Below are 21,131 nucleotides of genomic sequence, written 5' to 3' on the forward strand. Positions count from 1 at the left end.
ACACTGGCCCTGGACCCTCCCTCCCCTATATTTTGGACTGGCCACAAAGAATCCCTGGTGGCTATGGCAGGGAGCTTTAGGGTCTGCCCTCTAGCCTCTCAGCTCCTTCTCAGCAAGGCTATTTCCACTTCACCTTTCTCCATCATTTGTGCAGGAGTTCTGATTGGTTGGCAGCACCCCCCCCCCCACTCCCACACGGCTAACGCTGTCCTCCTACTTCCAGGAGATTCTGAGCCTGCAGCTTGGCATTGGCGACCAGGACGATCATCTGTTCAACGGGTCAGCTCTGGAGAACGGCCACCCTCTGGAGCAGTCTCCAAAAGAGTCCAGGCAGCAGGCGAGGCCCACCTTAGGTGAAGACCTTGCTATTCTGTGAGTGTCAGACGGAAACAGAAGCTTTCTGTGCCCTAATACAGAGCCTCTGTTGTCTCTCCTGGTGTCCCCTGTGTCACATTTATTCAATAAGTGCACCATTGCAATGTTTAAGGCAGCTTTACCTGATCAGGACAATAGTGACTGCTGGGAAACTCACAAAAGTGGAGGAAAGAATCTGCTTTCTCACATTATATAAAGGATGTGTTGATCGTTTCTGTGCAGGAAGGACTCACCCTTGAGCTAGCCTGCTAGAAAATCTGCGCCCTGCTCTCCTTGCTGAATTAGGCATCCAGCTCCAATAATCCAGGCATGCTTTTCTTCTGAGAACATGACTTAATTTCCATGCTGGTGTAGAGCTAAGGCGAAGGGGTGGCTATATAAGCCTGTGTGATTTGTAAGCCCATGGGCTCCACTGTTGTGGGTTCCCCAGCAGCCACTGCTGTTCTGACCAAGTGAAGCTGTCTCAAGCACCGCGGTGGTGTTTTTAGTGGAGAAATCCACCATGCTTCCTTGCCGAATGCTGGCCTTCTCTTGCCTGGTCTCTTCTTTCTTACTCCTTAGACTTACCCAGTCCGAGCCCTTCATATTTTGGGGGCTGTGGCTCACACCAGCCCCATGCAATCTTGCAATTGATAGAAGTTACAGTTCGAAATGTATGGAGGGCACCAACACAGGGAAGGCTCTTTCTCTCTTCTTCCCCTTCTCTCCTCCAAGTCTCTCCCACTCATTTGCAGCGGCCCTTCAGCCACTGTGATGAGTGAAGAAAGGAAATGGCTCTGAGCACTGATGGCACAACAGCGTTTCTGGCCACTGCTGTGCTGCTAGCTTCTCTCAAGAGGCTCCAGAGTTACACCAGTGGCTCCACAGAGAAGGGAGAGAAATTTACTGATTCTGGGTTATTAGCAGTGTGAGAGCTCAGGGTTAATGAACACAGCTTCTCCCCCCCCCCCCCACTCTGTCAGAACCCATCCGTTCATTATCTGTCATGATAAGTAATAAAAATGAAGAAAAATCACAACTCAACTATGGTATCAGAACTATCAGGGATAATTCACTGTCCCTTATTTTTTACATCCTTGGATTGCTGTGAGAATGTTGAAATTCCTGTGTTCTATTTTAAATAATGATCAGGGTTTATTTCCCCCTTCTCCCCTCTCCTCCCTCCCTCCCCCCACCCAAAATAAATCACCAGGGAGAAGCAGAAAGCAGCCCTGCCAATGACCTGCTTCAGCCAGCCAACGGCATCCTCTGTGAGCGGGGTGACGTCCCTGCCCATCACAGCTTCCTCCTCCGGAGTGGGCAGCCTCGTTCTCAAGACAGCCCACAGCCTCACAGCAGCTCACATCATGGCAGAAGGGAAAAGTGACTTTTTAAGGCCAGTGGCAAATGGCAAGATGGTTAACAGCTGAGAGGTGTTACGTTTTCAAGCTCGTGATCATGCTAAGGCAGCATTTACACTATATTATATAATGTATATATTTTTTAAGAAAATACTATTGGGGTGATTTGTTTCCTGTGGACTCTTTGATACATCAGGCCCCTCTCAACTTTGCATTCTGGAAAAAGAAAAGAGAAAACAAACCACTTTGCTAGGCTCAGGTGTTCACGTTCCACAAGTGGTTTGTAAAAAGCTTAAGAGCAGCTTTTTAATTTGTTTGTGGAAATTCCAGGGCGCCTTCTGAGCCGTTCTTGTTGAGAGACAGCCTCTCTAGATAAATTTGCAAGTTAGTTCATTGAAGCCAGCAGATCCTCGGGGTGAAGTGACTCATGGGAATAGAACTCACTTGTTTTGCCTTGTTTTGTTTCATGAGAGAGGAACTTGTATCTGGTTGCAGTTGCTTGTTTCTTCAGCTGTGGAACTTTGCATGAAATAAGCATGTGAGAGGAGAGAGAAAGAGAAAGAGAGAGGTGGGCTGGGGATCCTCTTAACATAAGACTTAATTCAGGGTTGATACATTTTTTTCTTTTTTCTTTCCTTTTTATCTTTGCACGACTGCATTATATGCAGTAGTGTAGCACTTTGCATATTCCTGTCTGGCCCTCCCCCTTCATTTCCCCTACCCTACCCCTCTTCTGATTTAGAGCTTGGTATTTCCACATATCGAGCAACTTGCCTGTGTACAAATAATAGAGTGCAAAATCGAAGTGCCTGCATCCTAGTGCTTACATCTTCTGTCTCTTTACCTGCTCTTGAGTTGTAAGCAGAATTGTTACATCGACAACAACGGACTTGTCCACACTGACCGTACTTTTCCGTCTATGAGAAGCCCCCTCGTCTAATACATGGAAAAGTACGGCACCTTCCTCTGCTCTTTCCAGGCACAATCTGGGGATCCCTCCCCCTTTTTTTTCCTCTGGAGTTTTCTCTGCAAAAACCCCGCTCTTTAAAGATCAGCAAGTGCAAAGAGCAATCTGCAGAAAACCCAAATGGGTGTTTGCTCTAATTCATATTTGAAGAGCAGGTTTTCACAGGGAAAGCTTAGGGCAGAACCCCCACAAAAAGCCACTGAGACGCAGTTCGTTAAAGTGTAGACCTCTGCCTAGAAAGAGCAGGGTAAAACCTAAGTGTGGATAAGGCCAAGAACGCACTGCACTTGTTCCCTGGGCTCCGAGTTGTGCAGCTCCTTCGGCCAGATCAGTCCCCAGAGCCTCAGCAATCAGCCGTTCCCTGCAAAAGAAACATTTTCTGTCACATTTGCACTGACTTGACAACACAGTATTGCTATTGATGTACTTTTCAAATAAGAAGTGATTAGCAGTTCTTTTTGACATTCATTGTGTTGTTTTGATTATAGCATTACTGGGAAGTTTAGTGTTTAGGTTTTATTGCTGACACTTGACAAGGCCTTGAACACTTAATGGTATAGCTTTAGCTCGGCTTGTACAGAACAACGAATAAATGTGTCTTTTCAAAATGTGACTTTAAGGAAACGTAAGTAGGGAGCCATCACCTGAAATAAGAACACACACCTCTTGGGCCCTGAGCCCTATTTTCTTTTACTTTCTTGCTTTAGAAACTCCGGGCACCTAGAAGAAGGTGGTAGAGCAAAAGAATGCTTGCTGGCAAGATAAGACCTTCCTCATTTGTCTTCTATGGCTTTCTAGTTCTGATTTTTGCATTACTTCTCTTCTTCTTCTTTTTTTGCAGTGTTTGATAATTAACTTCTGTGAAGTTGTTTACTTGGAGAATTGTACTGGGATATTTTAGCCAAGTGACATTTTCACAGGTATACTGTACTCAAGGGCTCGTCCCACTAGCAAATGGCTTGTAAAAGAGACGATCATGTTACTACTGGCAAAACAGAGCCGGTGACTATTTGGGATGCCACCCCGTGTGCAGGATCAGGCCGCTTCTTTTCACTTCCTTTTTTAAGAAACTTCATCGTGCACACTTCTGGATTAGGGGTGGGGCAAAAACAGGCATTTCTCTGAGGGTTACTGTACTGACTTGCATCCTTTTTTATTTTATATCTGCTGACTTGAAAGTTCATGAAAAAAATTATGTTGTAAATATTATTATCTTGAAAAAAAAAATCCAAGCATTAGTTTATATATATTTATATAATATATATAATTCCAGTGATGTTGTGAAAGACCCCGGCCACTTATTTAATACTAAGGCACAAAGAGCTATTTATAATAGGACAGCCAAATCCCTTCTCTTAATTTCATGGGACAATTCCTCAGGCTCCTCCTCCTGTTGCCACCTCACTCCTGCAACAAGGGAAACAGGGCAGCTGGGGATTTGAGACTAAAGTACCCATTTTCTTTAAACTTGTGACTGTTAAGATTAACTGATTTTGGTGTGGAATGCCATTTGGGTTGTTATTGTGTTCTCTGACCCAGCTGGGAAATCTTGTATATATAAATATTACATTTGAAATGCTTCCAAAAGTTGTTTTTTTGCGCTATATGTAACTTCAGATATATAGAGATATATGCAAAACAGCCTCTCTCTCTCTTTTACATGGATATTTAAACAATAAGATCTTCTGTGTTGCAGGTGACGTGTTTTTTAAGGAGGAAGAAAATGAATTGCTATTTTATTGCAAAAATAGACGAATATTAGAAGTCTGAGAGATCCTCATTTTTGCCCTCAGGGAAATAGCCCCTCTGTGAACCGGAGCTCCCCCAGGCGCCAGTACAATCCAAGGGTGAATATATATAGTAAGACCTTGGTTGTGCTGCTGGGGAAGGGGGCGTGGCATAAATTGTTTACAGTTCTTCGTTCACTTGTCCAGTGGCATCGCATAATTTTAAAAGCCACCATATTTCTGCTGTCCTTTTACCACCTGGACTGGGAACGAGCTGCCTTTGTGCTTCCTTGGCAGAGGTAGTGAGAACTCCTGCACTACAGTAGTTTAGTCGAAAGGGCCACACACTTGACAGGAAGCCTCTGCTCCAAGGTTGTACTTTAAATCTTCAACACAGAGAATTGCAGGCTCAATGAAACAGCTGGGACTTTCTCGCCATGGAAATGGCATCGTTCTGGCAGGGCGTTGTCCACCTCCGAAGCAGTTTGTACAAACTAGCCTGTCTGGGTGTGGAGCAGCCAACCTATGGTACATCCTTTGGATGCCCTTGGGCTCCCAGCCACCACCAACCATCCCCAGGCAACATGGCCAAGAATAGTCATAGGTGATGAGAGTTGTGTTGCAGCAGCACCTGGTGGTGGGGGGGGGCCCAAAGAAGCTCTGCACCCCTTGTCTTTGGGACAGCCAGAGGGATGGGTGCTGAGATGAATCAGCACCCATAGCCTGCTTTGCAGCTGTGTCTTTAGAATATTAGGCCAACCAGAGGAGAGAGCAGAGGAGGGTGGCTCCTGCCCTCTGCCAGCAGGTGGCATTTTTGTAGGCAGGTGCAGGGGGGATTGGGGGCACGCATACTGGGGGGGGGGGGTAATTGTGGTAGCAAGAAAAACTTCAGCTGTGCTTCCTCATGATGTGCATTTCCTCTCCCCCTTTGTTTTGACTCAGTGCTTTGGGTAGCCAAGCTTCAGATGTGAAACAAATGCTGAGTGTGATGGTAGATGAGACTTTGAGCTGCATAGAGAAGCCGCTGGCCTGTGCTAAGGGAGAGTGGCAGGTCTGTGATAGGCCTGGTTTGACCACTGGTCCCTGCCGGATGCGCTGTTCAAAATTAATACCTGGTGACAGTTGGAGTGTAGAACACAGTGCTTGCCTAAAGTGTTTGTGGCACATGCCAGAACAGAAGTCCTGGTAGTATCCTTTCTTCCATTCTTTCTTGATAATTTGAAAGCCAGGTCTGTTGTGAAATAAACTTCATTTACAAACAAAAACTCCATGCGGCTTGGCTGTGGGTTTTCTTGTGGTGAGCAGTTTTCATGTCTAATTTTGTGAGCGGCTGGCATTTCTCAGTATTTGATTAAGCCTGGCCTGCTTTGCAAAGGGTTCAATCTAAGTGCTTGCATCCGCACCCCAATATTATTTGGGGAGGAGGCAATAGCCAGCCATTCACTACCTGTGGGAGATGTTTATTTTTAAGCCCTTTGTATTTAGGAGTTCTGTATTTAGAGACTGAATTTGCAAATAACATGGCATGACACAGTGTTTTGCTGGAGCGTGTTCTTCCCCTGCCTGAACTCTCAGCCACTTCCTTGGCTCTGAGGAAAGGCAGCAGCATGGTGCTTTGCTGGCAAAGCGATATTACCACGCGTAAGGGTGGAGTGGGGTGGCTGGAGTGGAGTGAGCCAAAACTGTGAGCATCCCACCAGCCCCAAAACTGAGAGAGCAAATACCTGTCCACCACACACACAGGCTTTTGTGAAGCTTTTTAATGGACACTTTATATACTTGACAGAGTTTGAATTAAAAACAATTCTGGCTGTGTTTCTGAGTGCCAGAAAACAGGGCACTTTTGCACAGGTCCCACCTGCTTACCCAGAGAGAGTCCTCGGTTATTTAGTCCAAGGCACGGGGATGCATGCATTTTCCTTATCTGTGCAGACAAATAGATTATACTGTAGTTGTGATACAACATGCGTGGCTTTTCTTTGTACTGCACACACACCCTGTACAGCCACTCCAAAGTATTGTGGTTTAGCTTGCAGTATCTGCTGTCTGCATTTATACTATATACTACATATTCTTTTCCCTGGAAGTTAAAAGGAAAAGAAAAACACCACTTTTTCTTTTATTGTTGCGTTGATTAACATTTTATAAACCTGCTTGGCCCAGAAAGTTTGGGAAAAGAGGGCTGTTTGTCAATTCTACAACCGGTTGTGAAGCTGAAGTGTGAATATTTCTACGTCTGTATTAGACATTTTCTTTGCAAATCTATTGTTCGATTGAAATGTAAATGAAATAAAAGATGGTGTACACCCATCATGTATAATAAAGCAGACACCATCGCTACGGTGGATTTAATGCCTCATTTTTAATGATGCATACTCAGCTTCTATTTAAAAAAAAATATTTAACTTAAAAAAATCTGTAAAATAAAAAAGGGATCTATTTGGGGCGGGGGATGAATTCTATTCCATTTAGTTCCGTTTTCAATTTCCAAATTCTGTTGTTTTTCCCTTTTGTGTTATAGGAATAGGATTTACATGGGAAAGCTTAGACCGTACGGTCTGTATTTTTGGGGAGGGAAGTTTGAGTGATGGGTGTGGGCTTTGTGATTTAGCCTGAATAGCAGAGTGAAGTCTGTGTGCGTGTCTTTTCTGTTGCACTGAAGTGAAAAGATAATTAGCTTTTGGGCTGGACACGGACTTTAGCGAATCGTGGTTTTTTTCAGTGTTTGAGAGAGAATTAATAGAAAAAAAGTTTGCAGTACTTGACATGTATTTGCATGCCGTAAAATAAAACATTTTGTCCACCTTAACTTGTATTGCCTTCTTCTCTAAACACAGGGGTGGAGGTGGGGGGGTTGTCTCAATTTTTGCACATTGAGGTTGGAGGTGGAAACTGTTAGCACAGTTAGATCACATGCTTTGGTGTTGTATTGGGCAACAGAGGGTGGGAAAGTCCTTTCTGAAGCAGAGTGGACTGGCCCTGGGACAGGTAATCTCTGCTGGAACATGATAGCTTTTCCTATGGATAAGTCACAATTGTGGGTTTGGGGGCAGGGTCAGTCTGGGTGATGCCTTGAGGCCCTTCCAATTCTTGGGGTCAGCGACAGAATCTAATAAAGGAGTTTGCTGAACTGGCCTGAAATGTTTGTTTATAAACTTTGAATGAGCTTTGTTGCAAGCGCTACAGCAGCTAAGAGATGGTGCCTCGCAGGCTAATGGATGGGCCTTTCATCCACCCCACTTTCTTAGGGGAGGAAAATAGCCAGAATTGTGTTTGAGCTGGAAACAGATGGAGGCTGTAGACCCAGGGATACACTTGCTGGAAGCAGGCTGGAAGCTGGAGACTCAGAGACACGCTTGCTCTGGGCTGGACCCAAAGCTGTGGCTGATGGAGAAGCAAGACCCATTGGGGTGTTGATGCTGTGAACCCCTCCATCTCATGCTCAGGTTGTATAGATGTGTAAATAAACCATGTATCCTAAATACACCACAGTCCCTGATGACCTTCATTCCAAGGAAACCGAACCTGGGTAAGCTCCTGGAACCTCTGGGGTTTCTCATTACTTGGAGAATGGAACAATATGTATGAAATCTCATCACAACAGTGAACTTCTAATCTGCCCCCATAAAAGGAACGACATGAAAAATGTTGCTCTGGCTTATTCACATTATATGTTTAAAGTACTACGAATCCACTTTAAAACAGCCACAGTTCCACCCCCCCCCCCATAAAAAAGAATCCATAAAGGGTGCTGAGAGTTGTGAGGAGACCCGCTCCCAGTGCTGCGGTTCCCAAAGTGCTTTAACAACCAATCCCTCTTTATGGGGAATGCAAGAAAAAGAAAGGAGGAAGGGAGCTAAATCCTGCTTGTTTAGAACATAGTAAGAGCCTGCTGGGTCAGGCTAAAGGGGACCCATCCAGTCCAGCATCCTGTTCTCACAGTGGCCAACCAGATGCCCCAATGGAAAACCCTGAAGCAAGACCCAAACACAAGAACAGTGCTCTCCCCTCCTGTGGTTTCCTGCAACTGGCTTTCAGAAGCACTGCTGCCTCCATCCGCACAGGCAAATAACAACAACAACAACAACAACAACAACAACAACAACAACAAAAATAATATTAATAATAATAATTTATTATTTATACCCCACCCATCTGGCTGAGTTTCCCCAGCCACTCGAATGTTAAAAACAATACAGCATTAAATATTAAAAACTTCCCTAAACAGGGCTGCCTTCAGATGTCTTTTAAAGATAACTGCTTATTTCCTTCACATCTGGTGGGAGGGCATTCCACAGGGCGGGTGCCACTACCGAGAAGGCCCTCTGTCTGATTCCCTGTAACTTGGCTTCTCGCAGTGAGGGAGCCACCAGAAGGCCCTCAAAGCTAGACCTCAGTGTCCGGGCTGAACGATGGAGGTGGAGACGCTCCTTCAGGTATACTGGACCGAGGCCGTTTAGGGCTTTAAAGGTCAGCACCAACACTTTGAATTGTGCTTGGAAACGTACTGGGAGCCAATGCAGATCTCTCAGGACCGGTGTTATATGGTCCTGGCAGCCACTCCCAGTCACCAGTCTAGCTGTCACATTCTGGATTAGTTGCAGTTTCCTGGTCACCTTCAAAGGTAGCCCCACATAGAGCGCATTGCAGTAATCCAAGCGGGAGATAACCAGAGCATGCACCACTCTGGTGAGGTAGTCCGCAGGCAGGTAGGGTCTCAGCCTGTGTACCAGATGGAGCTGGTAGACAGCTGTCCTGGACACGTCGTGGCCTAGTAGCCATTGACAGCTTTGTTATCCTCCACTGAATTTATCCGAGTCCCTCTTTTAAGCCCATCCAGGTTGGTGACCATTGTTGCCTCCTGCAGGAGGAAGTAACTGCGTACTGCACAAAGAAGGGCTTTCTTGTAAGAGATGTTTGGTTGCAGATAAATAGGGAAAGAGGATGTGGCAGTGTAGAGCTGGGCTCTTTTCTGCAGTGGCTCCCCGCTTGCTTTCCCAAGGGAGGCTCTCCTGGCACCTTCATTGCATATCTTTAGGCAAAAACAGCCCTCTTCTCCCAGGCCTTTAAAAAAAATAATGGGGGGGGGGTTAACTGTTTTTTGTTGCTATGCATTTTTGTGTTTTCATGCGGTAAACTGCCCTGTGATCCTCCTATGAAGGGTTTTTGAACAACAATAGCATGGCTGTCAACGTTTCCCTTTCTTAAAGGGAAATTCCCTTATTCCAAATCCTCGCAAGAAAAGGGAGGATTCCTCGCAAGAAAAGGGAAACGTTGACAGCTATGCAACAGGGAGCAGGGCTGATCTCCCCCATCCCTCCCCCTCCATGGTGCGGTCCACGGGCGGCATCGGCCGAAAGGGATCCGGCAGCAAGTGCAGTTGCAGGCTGCTATTCCACCTTACCTCTTAGTGCCGGGGAAGCTCGTCCCGGCAACCTTTGCGCCCCGCGCCTCCCGCTCCCTCCCCCTCCCCTCGCCTCCTCCTGTCACTAGGAGACCGAGAGAGACACTGAGGGAGAGCGAGCAGATCCCGGTGAGGAGGGGGAAGGGGCCCCGATTCCGGGGTTGCGGGGACCGATCCCTAGTGCGACGATCGAGGGGAGCCCTGGGGGGGGGGGAGGAAGGAAGGAGCCTCTGCCCCACAGAGGTCGCCGTTCGCTCGTGGGGGGGAGGAAAGGGTTAAGCACCCCGTGTGTGACAGAGGGTGGGGCTGTTTTGTTATTGGGGGGCGCCCCATAGCAAGGGGGGTGGGGAGGGCATAGCAAGGGTTGAGAGAAGAGCCCCGTGGGGCGGAGTGTGTGGGGATCGTATGTGGGAAGGCGGGGGCGGGGGCGGTGTCTGGCTCACAAGGGGGGATTTGGGGCGGGGGGGGGGTCCTCCGTCGTGTGGGGCAGCGGTGGGTCTCCTGTGGCGCGTGGGCAGCGGGATCGTGCCGGGGGCTGGCTCGCTTTGCAGAGGGGCGATGCCCCAGGGCATCTCTGCGCCTCAGCTTCCTCTGCATTTAGGAGTCGCACCTGCCCCCCCCCCCAGTTTTCATCCCGGGGGGCTCAAGGGGGCGCGCACGGTCGCCCACTTCCCCATCTCACTCCACCACCAGCCCCGCGAGGCAGGTAGAGGCTGAGAGCGCGTGGCCGCGTGGGGGGGGGGGCTCGATCTCTGGTCTCCCAGGTCTTAGCCCCCCCCCACACTCTGAACCCCTGCAGCACCTCTGGCGCGGGGGGAGGCGGGGGGGGCTGCAGCGGAGATGGATGCATGGAAGGGGGAAGGGCGGGGTGGGGAGAAGATTCCGCTCCTGCTCCATCTCAGCTTAATCCTTTCTCGTGCGGGGGGAGAGCGGCCAGGTGCCCTGGAGGGCAGGGAGGGGTCTGGGCTCGCCCGCGCGGGCTCAAAGGGGGGCTTTGGGTTGGGCGCGCTCGCTTGGTTGCAGGGGGGAAGTCGGCTGGGGCCTCCGGGAGTCGAGGAAGGCTAAATCCAGGCTTCCTTATTTAGGCTCAGCTGCTCGTTTTCTCTTGGGTGGACCCTGTTATGATTTGCATAGATCGCAGGCATTAATTGGCTGGGTCAAGTTCAGAAACATAGAAAAAACATATTGATTGGCATGCTTTCGGTGGATTCTTGTGGTCTGACTTAACCCCCCCGCAAACAAATCTCGCTGCTGCAAGCGGAAGACAGCCAACCACGCCCTGGGCTCCCCGCCCCCCCTTACTAGAAAGGAAATACATACAATAAGCGAATAGGAAGAGTGACTACCCAAGTGACGCTGACGCAAATTCTGACACAGACTGTGCACCAAATAAAATAAGTTTTAACAACCACCCCTTCTCCCCACCCCTCTTTTCTTCCCCGACCCTTTAACTACAGTATATACAACACTAATGGCTCACAACAAATGTAACTGATATGTAGAAAAGACAACCTGAAAAAAGAGACAATGCATGTGCTTTTGGTAATAGCTTTATTATTTATACCCCACCCATCTGGTTGGGTTTCCCCAGCCACTCTGGGCAGCTTCCAACAAAATATAAAAACATAACAAAACATCAAACATTAAAGCCTCCCAGATACAGGGCTGCCAGTGTGGTGTAGTGGTTAAGAGCGGTGGGCTCGTAATCTGGTGAACCGGGTTCTTGTCTCCACTCCTCCACATGCGGTTGCTCGGTGACCTTGGCCTTGTCACACTTCTTTGAAGTCTCTCAGCTCCACTCACCCCACAGAGTGTTTGTTGTGGGGGAGGAAGAGAAAGGAGATTGTGAGCCGCATTGAGACTCCTTAGGATAGTGATAAAGCGAGATATCAAATCCAAACTCCTCCTCCTCCTCCTCCTCCTCCTCCTCCTCCTCTTCTTCTTCTGCCTTCCGATGCTGGTATAGCAAAATCAGTTGCTGTTTTTTAAGGTTAGCATCATTGAGAATGGGGGTAGGGCTAGTGTGCCTATCTCCCCCCAAGTACACACTGCATCCTTTATTTTTGCAATACTGAATGGGAGTGTTGGCGTTGTACTCTACCTCATTTCTCTTCATCCTTAAACCTAGATTATGTAGGACATGAAATGGGAGCACAGAGCCTGGCTCAGAGGTCGAAATCTCCCAAAGCAGCAGCAGCAGCAGATGTTCGGCTTAACAGGAAATGCATTTTAATAGTGTGCCTTTGATCTCATTCTTTTAAAAAAAAACCTAAAAAACAACAACTACCATAGCCTTGATCTCAGTAATTCACAGTAAAAGTTGTGCATCCCTCACAACAAAACTACAGGAACCCTACAGCCTACCGGAGTCTTTGCCGACCTGGTGTCCTCCAGATGTTTTGGCTGGTTCTGGCAGCAGCTGTTGTTGAAAACATCTGGGGGGACCAGGCTGGCAGAGACTGACCTACTTTGTCCCTCTCAGAACCTTTGGACCATGGCTGATCTAGTCTAGCGCCTGCTCTCACAGTGTCTGACCAGTTGCTCATGGATTTGAAAAGCCAGAAGCATTTGAACACCAGACCCCTCTCCCCTCCTGTGTTTTCCAGCAATTGGTACTTAGGAGTATTGCTGCTTCTGACTGCAGAGGCAGAGCATAGCCATCGTGGCTAGGAGCCACCAACAGCCCTCTCCTCCATGAATTTGTCTAGTCCTCTCTTAGATCCATCCAAGTTGGTTACCATTGCTGCCTCCTGGGGAAGGAGTTCGCTGATTTTTAACTGCGCTGCGTGAAGAAGTTATTTCTTTTATCTGTCCTGAATCTTCCAACATTCAGCTTCATTAAAGGTAAAGGTACCCCTGCCCGTACGGGCCAGTCTTGCCAGACTCTAGGGTTGTGCGCCCATCTCACTTAAGAGGCTGGGGGCCAGCGCTGTCCACAGACACTTCCGGGTCACGTGCCCAGCGTGACAAAGCTGCATCTGGCGAGCCAGCGCAGCACACGGAACGCCGTTTACCTTCCCGCTAGTAAGCGGTACCTATTTATCTACTTGCATTTTTAGGGTGCTTTTGAACTGCTAGGTGGGCAGGAGCTGGGACCGCAGACAGGAGCTCACCCCGCCGCGGGGTTCGAACCGCCGACCAAGCGATCGGCAAGCCCTAGGCGCTGAGGATTTACCCACAGCGCCACCCGCATCCCTTCAGCTTCATTAAAAGGTAAAGGTACCCCTGCCCGTACGGGCCAGTCTTGACAGACTCTAGGGTTGTGCGCTCATCTCACTCTAGAGGCCGGGAGCCAGCGCTGTCCGGAGACACTTCCGGGTCACGTGGCCAGTGTGACAAAGCTGCTCTGGTGAGCCAGCGCAGCACACAGAACGCCGTTCACCTTCCCGCTGGTAAGCGGTCCCTATTTATCTACTTGCACCCGGGGGTGCTTTCGAATTGCTAGGTTGGCAGGCGCTGGGACCGAGCAACGGGAGCGCACCCCGCCGCGGGGATTCGAACCGCCGACCATGTGATCGGCAAGTCCTAGGCACTGAGGTTTTACCCACAGCGCCACCTGCGTCCCCACCAGCTTCATTAGATGTCCACAAATTCTAGCTTTAGGAGAGAGGGAGAAATACTTTCCTCTATCCAAAAACAGCATCCATCAAGTTACATATTAAAGGAAACAAAGCCATGAAGCAAGGATGCTGAGGCCTTATTTGCAAACCTGCAAATGTCCACCCTGCCCTCTTGAAGAGCGTGGAGAGTGACTTGCCCACCTCCCTCTTTCCAACAGCTGCTGCTCTGGGTTTTCCAGCAGAGTCAGCCCCATTGGTTCTGATGTGTTTGCTAGTCTGGTTGGTTTGCTAATCTGCACAATCCTCTAGATGGGATGGGGAACCCTTTTTAGCCTGAGTTCTCATGTGGCTAACCTTCCATATAACCCCCCCCCATCTCTTACATTAACAGGGAGGGGGTGGGTGGGTGGGTAGCTATCTGTCATGTATGATCTTGTTGGGATTCCTGCATTGCCTGGGGTGTGCTGGATGACCCTTGAGATCCCTCCCAGCTCTGCAGTTCTGTGGTTCTACCTGGGCTTTGTTATTTTTAAACCCAACTGTGCTCATTCTATGTGCTTATTTCATGTTATTTAGTTTGTCATCTTTCAGTTTTTGACTATTGTAATCATTTCTCTGTTTTATATGTATATTATTAAATGAAATTTTAGTAAATGAATTGAAATGAACCCACTGAGTGTCATTTTACAGTCAATACGTATTTATTTATTCCATAAAATTTATATACTGCTTGACTGTAAAAAAAGAAAAGGACTCTCAAAATGGTTTTTAAAAAGGTAAAACAATAAAACTGGGGGGAAATCACAACCATTAAAAAAAAACAGGGAGGGGGACCTCGATGCAGACAGAGAAGTCCCTGTGGGCCACAACTGACCCATAGGCTAGACACCCCATTCGAGGGAGGCATAAGTTCTCACACAACTAGTAGCCCTTTGGCTCACGATTGGAGCTGGGCTCTTCTTTGCCTGGTTTTTGTGGCAATTGTGAATTCACTACAGAGGGAATTGAGCAGCCAGCAGTCCCCAGCAGCTGGACCAGGCTGATGTTTCCCCTTTGCTGACCACATCCTTCCTGGCCTGGAGAGAGGAGGCCAGTGCACTGTCACCCCGTGCTTGAGACAAGAGAGTTCCCCCTGCAGTGACATGGGCATGGTTCTGTCCTGGGGCTCATTCTCACATCACTTGGTGCCTCATGGCAAATCCTCTCGTGCCAGATGTTGTTCATCCCCGTTCCGAGGTAGGCTCCCTCTGCATCTGGAGGCTCACTCTGTCTCTCATGGCTAACAACCCTTAAGAAACCCATCCTTTGTGGACCGCCTGAGCTGGTTTTTAAAGAACCCTGGGCCATCACTCCATCTTTGGGTAACCTATTCCCTGCACACCACATTTCCTAAACCAGATCTAGAGATGCTCCCCCTCCCCCCCGCTATTATTCTACGTTTTGGGCTCCTGAGCTGCTGCTCGCATCTCTCGTTTCATGGGAGAATCTCGTTTCCTTGTTTTGTTTTTAATCACTGAGCAACTGCATCCCAGATGGCGAGCAGAGTGCTGTATGCAAATCCATGGCGGAGGGAGCAGATCAGGATAAAGGGAAGGATTAAAAAGGGGTGGTGCTAAACCTGAATCCTCCGTGTCAGTGCTCATAGGTATCAGTGTCTGTGCTATGCAGGTGGCTTGTTCATTTGCAGGCTGAGCCAACGGTAGGCGTGGGCATTACGGTAAGTCCTTCTGGGGCCTGAAGAGGTGGGAGAGAGGGGGAGTGTAAAGGCTGTATTTGGAGCAGAAGTGCAGTCATTGAGCAAGGTCACTGAGAGTTTAATGTATCCTTTCCCTTAAGACTGCCATGCACCCCGTCCACCTCTTCAAAGCCAGATGAAGAGGGGCAGGTCTCACACCCCTGAGCAAGATTTCATCCACACTCATCCCTGTAACCTTTATAGGGGCACAGCCTGCTTTTTCTCCCTGCTTCTAGAGGCTGAGGTTGAGCTTGCACCTCTCCTTTAAGCTCACTCTAACCCACCCAAGTTGGATCGTGGGGGAACACGGACATCCGTTTTCCAGTGGTCTTTCCACGCAAAGCCAGGGCTGCAGCTGAGCTGCCGTTAACCCTCTGTGCATTCTCTTGGCAGCTCCCCACAATGACTACCCTGGACGACAAGCTGCTGGGTGAAAAACTCCAGTACTATTACAGCAGCAGCGAGGAGGAGGACAGTGAGAAAGAAGAGGAGGGAGAGGATCAGCAGCATGGCTCCCCCCAGGATGCCACGGAACCCAGGAACGTGGTGCTGAGCAGTGATGGCAGTGCAGTAAACACAGGTGTGCCTCCCTTTCCTCCAGGTCCCTGAATTCACCTACAACTAACAGGGCAGAGCCGATCAGTTGCACTTAAAACGTACAAATGATCCTTTAAGGCTAGTCTGCTGGGGAACGTTTTACTTAGTTTTATTTTATTTCGTAAAATTTATATGCCAAAAAAACAACAACAATGGCAACACCTGAAAATGTTTTACAAAAAAATAAAATCAGGAAGAAGGATTAGCAGCAATGTTTTAAGACTTTTAGAAAGCTAAAGTGACAGTAGACTAAAACAGATTAAAACTCACATCAGCTTTCTATTCGTGTTGACACATTAAATGATTTATAAAACTACAGGTGAGGATCTCAAACTATATCCTTGTTCTTCCTGTGTGTGACATTATTATTATGACTGGAATGTAATTGAAATCAACAAGATTTTGGAATGCAGAAATAAAGAAAATCATCAACTCATCAATTCTAGCACGTGGGAGGGCCACCTTATCTAAATTGTATAATTTGGTATTTGAATAATTGATGTTATTGATTCTATAATAAATTCATATTGTTTTAATGAGGCTATTATTGGATAACAATTGAAGATTAATAAAAACTATTATTAAAAAGCTCACATCAGCTTTCGAAACATCTGTGTAGACTTGTCCAAGCAAAAATGTTTTTCAGCATTTTTGTTGACAAATAGGCAGGGAGTTCTAAAGTGTAGGTGCTGCCACACCAGAATATTGAGTTCTTACAAATGCGGAACAAGTATTATGTGCCAGTTCTGCTGATTGAAGCAGCTGAATGGGCATTTGTGGGGCAAGGCGATCTCATTGGTAATGTTGGAGATGTTTCCTTCTTTGAAAATAGGGTAGGAATCCCCAAGTTAAATGCAGGAAGGTGTAACTCTTCCAGGTCTTTAGAAACAATTGTCCAGCTGTCAAAGCTGCATAAGAGATCCACCTCTTGGCTCCTTCCTGGAAGAAGCTTCCCTGTGGTAGTTGTCCCGCGCTGGAAAGTAAGAGCCTGCCTTACCCCAAATCCAGCCATTGGTCTCTTCTGCCCAGGATTTTATATTCTGACTGGCAAAGGCTCACCAGGGACTTTTGCAGAGACATGTCTTTTTCCAGAAGCTGCTCTCCAGCTGATTTGTGGTATTATCTTTTGTATATGGTTTTTATTGTATTGTATTATTTTATGAAAAGCATTACAGTGGTACCTCTGGATGTGAATGGGATCCGTTCTGGAGCCCCGTTCGCATCAAGAAGCGAACGCAACCCGCGTCCGCGCGTGCCACAATTCGCTGCTTCTGCACGTGCGCGTGACATCATTTTGACCGTCTGCGCATGTGCGAGCGGCGAAACCAGAAGTAAGGCGCTCCGTTACTTCCGGGTCGCCGCAACACGCAACCCGAAAATACTTATCTTGAAGCTACTTCAACCTGAGGTATGACTGTATACTCATATGCATATAAATTTACAAACTTTTATTTGCTATTTTTCTATAAACAAATAAAATACCCCTTATGGGGTTTGTGCTTTAATGGGACATTTGGAGTTCCCTGCTAACTCTTGACTGGGACGTAAGCAGAGCCCTGCCCATAAAAGGGGAGCTCTTCCAGTCCAGCTTCCTGTTCCTACGGTGGCCATTCAGGTGCCCCAATGGGAAACCACCAAGGAAGCCCTGAGCATGAGAGCACTCATCCCTCCTGTGGATTCTGCTAACTGGTGTTAGCAGTTAATACATTCTTTTAGATGGGGGGGATGCTTTTGTGTCAGTGTCACTTGGATAGGTTCTCTTTCTATTCATGCCAACCTTTTCAATGCCTGCTGACAACTTTTCTATTATCGCCTGCCCTATGCAGGCAATGAAGAATACATCTTTCCACAATGGTTATAACTGACGTCTGTTGTTAACCATTTTAATGGTTAATATCATATGCTATAAACCGCTGTAATATATGTTTGTTTACTACCTCTGTGGAGACAGAGATTAGCCCTTCTGGCTAGTAGCCTTGCCACCCAAGCTGTTGGCCATTGCCTGCCCCCTGTGGGAGAGAGATCTGTAGTTTTAACTGCTCAGCCATGCACTGCCTGAAGAAGTGGTTTCTTTTCTCTCTTCTGAATCTCTCCAGAGTTCATCCACAACTGAGATATTCGGAGGTTTCTCCAGAGTCCTCTGTTCTCAGGCAGGAGTGTTTGTTTGTGTCTCTCTCTCTCTCTCTCTCTCTCTCTCTCTCTCTCTCTCTCTCTCTCTGTGTGTGTGTGTGTGTGTAATCCATACAGGATTTTACTTGAGCCCAAGGCCAACCTGCTCCTTGTATCTGAGGTAATCCAGACTCCCCCATTTGGCTCCCCAAAGGGCAGCCCTCAAGCAGGGCCTGAGTCCAAGAGGGCTCTCACCCACCCTACCCTGTGCCTTTCAGCAACTGCTGTTCAGAAGCACCACTGCCTCCGACTGTGGAGGCAGAGGCACAGGCATCGTCTGTTACTGATGTGGCAAGTTGCTGCTGCCTCTGCCCGCTTCATCCCGTCCCTCTCTCCCCAGGTCCCAAAGGGGTGATCAACGACTGGAGGAGATTCAAGCAGCTGGAGACAGAGCAGCGGGAGGAACAGTGCCGGGAGATGGAGCGCCTCATCCAGAAGCTCTCAGTGACATGCAGGTCCCACCTGGATGACGAGGAGGACAAGCGGAAGCAGAAGGAGCTCCAGGAAAAGCTGAATGGCAAGGTAACAGGCACAGGAAGAGGGGCCTCTCCGGCAACCTTTTCCATGTGGATTCCAACCCTCCCCACAGGCATCCCTGGAGCAGCTGCTGTTTTGCAGCTGGTGGGGGACCACCTGCCCTGAGTGGCACTCAGCACCTGGTGGTGGAGCTGCCGAGTGTTCAGGGCACAGCTAGCATAGGGAAACCTGCAGCCCTCTGGGTATTTTTGGAATCTAGATCCCATCAACCAGCGCGGCCCACAACCCAGGGTGATGGGGACTTGGAGTCCCCAACTGCACCTGGGGTCTTGTGCTTGTGCCGCCTCTGGAGTAAATCAGTTAAAAAGCAGGCAGGCAGGGGATTTCAGGCAGGGAGGAATGCAGGTGGGTTAACTTTCGGGGGAACTTAGTAGCAAGGGGTGGCCTGCCCATTGGCCTTGGTGAGGCAGTTGCCTCAGGAGAGGGGCAGCAGATCCTGGGGCCCCACAAGTGCACAGCTCACCTCCTCCTGCTCTTGCTGCTTTTGGTGGATGCCTGGGAAGAGCAGGACTGCTGCCACCTGTGCCTCTCTGTCATCCTTCTTTTCTCCCCCATTTCCTCTGGCTATCTGGAACTGCCCTGAGTCGTCTCAGGCAAAGGCAGCTGTAGGAGGCCACCATTGACTGTTTTGCCTAAAGTGGCAAAATGTATTGTGCCAGCCCTGCCTCGCTTGTTGGGAACTTCCTTTCCAGCTTCTGAGCTGTCCTCCAGCAAGTGCCAATTTAAGCAGCTTTTGTTTAGTGCTCCAGTTACTGTGTAATCAGCATCTTTTTCTTGATGTTATGCAGCTCAGCCCATGCATGCCAGGAGGAGGGGGAGGAGGAGGAGGGGGCAACGGGAGGACAGGAGGGTGGAAATTTCTGTTCTGCCTTGAGTGGCACAGGGCCTTGGGCCACCCCTGACTGAGGAGGCAGCCTGTTTTCCCAGCTCACCCTGCAGGAGTACAGTGCGCTACGTGAGGGCCCAGATGACGAGGAGTTTCTGCAGCAGTACCGCAAGCAGCGCATGGAGGAGATGCGGCGGCAGCTGCGCAGCGGGCAGTACTTCAAGCAGGTCTTCGAGATCCACAGTGCGGAGGCCTTCCTGGACACCATTGACAAGGGGCCCAGAAATACCCTGGTGATGGTCCACATTTACGAGGATGATGTCCCAGGGGCCGACTCCCTCCATGGATGCATGGTCTGCCTGGCCACCGAGTACCCCGCGGTCAAGTTCTGCCGAGTGCGGAGCTCCCTGATCGGCGCCAGCTCCCGCTTCACCACCAGTGCCCTGCCGGCCCTCCTGGTCTACAAGGGTGGGGAACTGGTGGGCAACTTTGTCCGTATCACTGACCAACTGGGTGAGGACTTCTTCGCCGGGGACCTGGAGGGCTTCCTGCAGGAGTGCGGCCTGCTCCCTGAGAAGGACCTGGTGCTCCTCACCTCCGTCCTCAATGCCTCCTCATCCTGCCTCAGCGATGACAGTGACCTGGAGATTGACTGAGGGCAGGCTAGGGTGAGCAGAGAGGCACCTGTGAACGGGAAAGTGGAAAAGCCCACCCTTTACTAGCCCCTAGAAGGCAGTTACCCAGTTGCCACACACACACACACACACACACACACACACACCGTTCCCAAATGGAGGAGCCACCTCAAGCCTCCAGCTGAAACCTGTCCAGCAGCCTGTGGCCCCTCTGCCCTGCCCTGCCCACCACAGAGCCCTTGCCGCTGCCCCTGATGGGTCTCGAAGCCTCAGTTCCTAGTTGCTGCTTTGCTTTTATGGATCTTGCACCTGCATTTTGCACAAGCAGGCATTTTGGCCAGGAGCTGGATGCCAGCATCCCACCCTCCCAAAGGAGTAGGCCTGCATGGGGCTCACACGAACCCCGAGGTGTCAAGTGGGGTGGGGGAGTTGTGCTGATGGGAGTTGTAGTCCAAAGCACCTTGAGGGGACCCAGGCTGGCAAACACTGTTGCAGACCATAGCTCAGTCCCAGTAGTTGGCTTGGTAAGTCTGGCTATTCTCTCCGGGGTCCTGGGCATTCCTAGCATTCATTTAACAACCCTTGATGTGTTGCTCTGTACAACATTGCCCTCAACAGCAGGTTGCCCTATGCTTGTTTGTGGATGTTCATCCCCTGTGTTAATCTACAAGACATGACCTTCTGCCCTGTTCCTCCAGCAGAAATGGACTCTATTTTGCTAAGCTCTCTTTGAAAATGTGTGACGTATTCCTAACTGTTTTTAAACTATTGCAATAAAGACATGAATATTATTAAGCTTCCTGTCCAGTTGTTTCTTTGAGCAGCTGTTGGTGCTATGCAGCCCTTCTCCCAGGGTTGTTGTTCATCGGGAGGGAGAAAAGCAGAGCCACAGCTACAGGTGCTCACCCACGGAGGCCGGTCTGTTAGGAGGGATGGGACATTCCCCACCAACATCAGCCCCAACATGCCTACCCCCTCTTGCAGCCAGTCCAGAGTGATGGCGGCAGCAGCAGCAGCAGCAATCATTTCCAGTGTCTTCCTCCTTAGCCTCAGTGTTGCCCATGTAGAACTTGCTGCCTTTTAATCCACCTTCTCCTTTGTCAAACAGATGGTTTTCTCTCATTTTTAATGACCCATAAATGTGACTACAGATGTGAAACCCTGCAGTTAAGGTGGCCAGCACGGTGCTCTCTGGACTCAAATGCAAGAAGAACCCTGCTGGCCCATCTGGTCCAACATCCTTTCCTCTCAGTGGCCAA

The 21,131-nt window shown here is 48.9% G+C and overlaps 2 protein-coding genes across 10 annotated transcripts in view; both read left to right on the forward strand.

Moving 5' to 3' along the window:
* RC3H2 (ring finger and CCCH-type domains 2) overlaps positions 1-7,218 on the forward strand; it is a 49,147-nt gene extending 41,929 nt beyond the window's left edge. For 4 of the 6 annotated variants that reach the window (XM_028715586.2, XM_028715582.2, XM_028715585.2 and 1 more), the window contains 2 exons: positions 224-372; positions 1,568-7,218. In XM_028715586.2, the coding sequence (XP_028571419.2) occupies positions 224-372; positions 1,568-1,784 (366 nt within the window). In that variant the 3' untranslated portion in view covers positions 1,785-7,218. The remainder of the gene's footprint in view (positions 1-223; positions 373-1,567) is intronic. The other 2 variants (XM_028715588.2, XM_028715587.2) reach the window with 2 other exon arrangements.
* A 2,584-nt stretch (positions 7,219-9,802) lies between these two features.
* Positions 9,803-20,667, forward strand: PDCL (phosducin like). Of its 4 annotated transcripts, XM_077922199.1 has the most exons (6): positions 9,853-9,942; positions 12,522-12,657; positions 12,873-13,026; positions 15,502-15,688; positions 18,215-18,396; positions 19,339-20,667. In XM_077922199.1, the coding sequence occupies exons 4-6, from the start codon at positions 15,511-15,513 to the stop codon at positions 19,891-19,893; spliced, it is 915 nt and encodes a 304-aa protein (XP_077778325.1). In that variant the 5' UTR covers positions 9,853-9,942; positions 12,522-12,657; positions 12,873-13,026; positions 15,502-15,510; the 3' UTR covers positions 19,894-20,667. The 4 variants fall into 4 exon arrangements, with proteins under 4 accessions (XP_028571113.1, XP_077778324.1, XP_028571114.1 ...); XM_077922198.1 differs by lacking the exon at positions 12,522-12,657 and having other exon boundaries at positions 9,837-9,942; XM_028715281.2 differs by lacking the exon at positions 12,873-13,026 and having other exon boundaries at positions 9,852-9,942.
* Positions 20,668-21,131: the final 464 nt, after the last annotated feature.

Source organism: Podarcis muralis, chromosome Z (genome assembly GCF_964188315.1).
Source record: "Podarcis muralis chromosome Z, rPodMur119.hap1.1, whole genome shotgun sequence".
Taxonomy (NCBI): domain Eukaryota; kingdom Metazoa; phylum Chordata; class Lepidosauria; order Squamata; family Lacertidae; genus Podarcis; species Podarcis muralis.

Coding starts and splice junctions, on each gene's coding strand:
- PDCL (XM_028715280.2), top strand. CDS start 15,511: ATGACTACCCTGGACGACAAGCTGCTGGGTGAAAAACTCCAGTACTAT. Junction 15,689..18,214: donor TGGCAGTGCAGTAAACACAG/GTGTGCCTCCCT, acceptor CTCTCTCCCCAG/GTCCCAAAGGGGTGATCAAC. Junction 18,397..19,338: donor AGGAAAAGCTGAATGGCAAG/GTAACAGGCACA, acceptor CTGTTTTCCCAG/CTCACCCTGCAGGAGTACAG.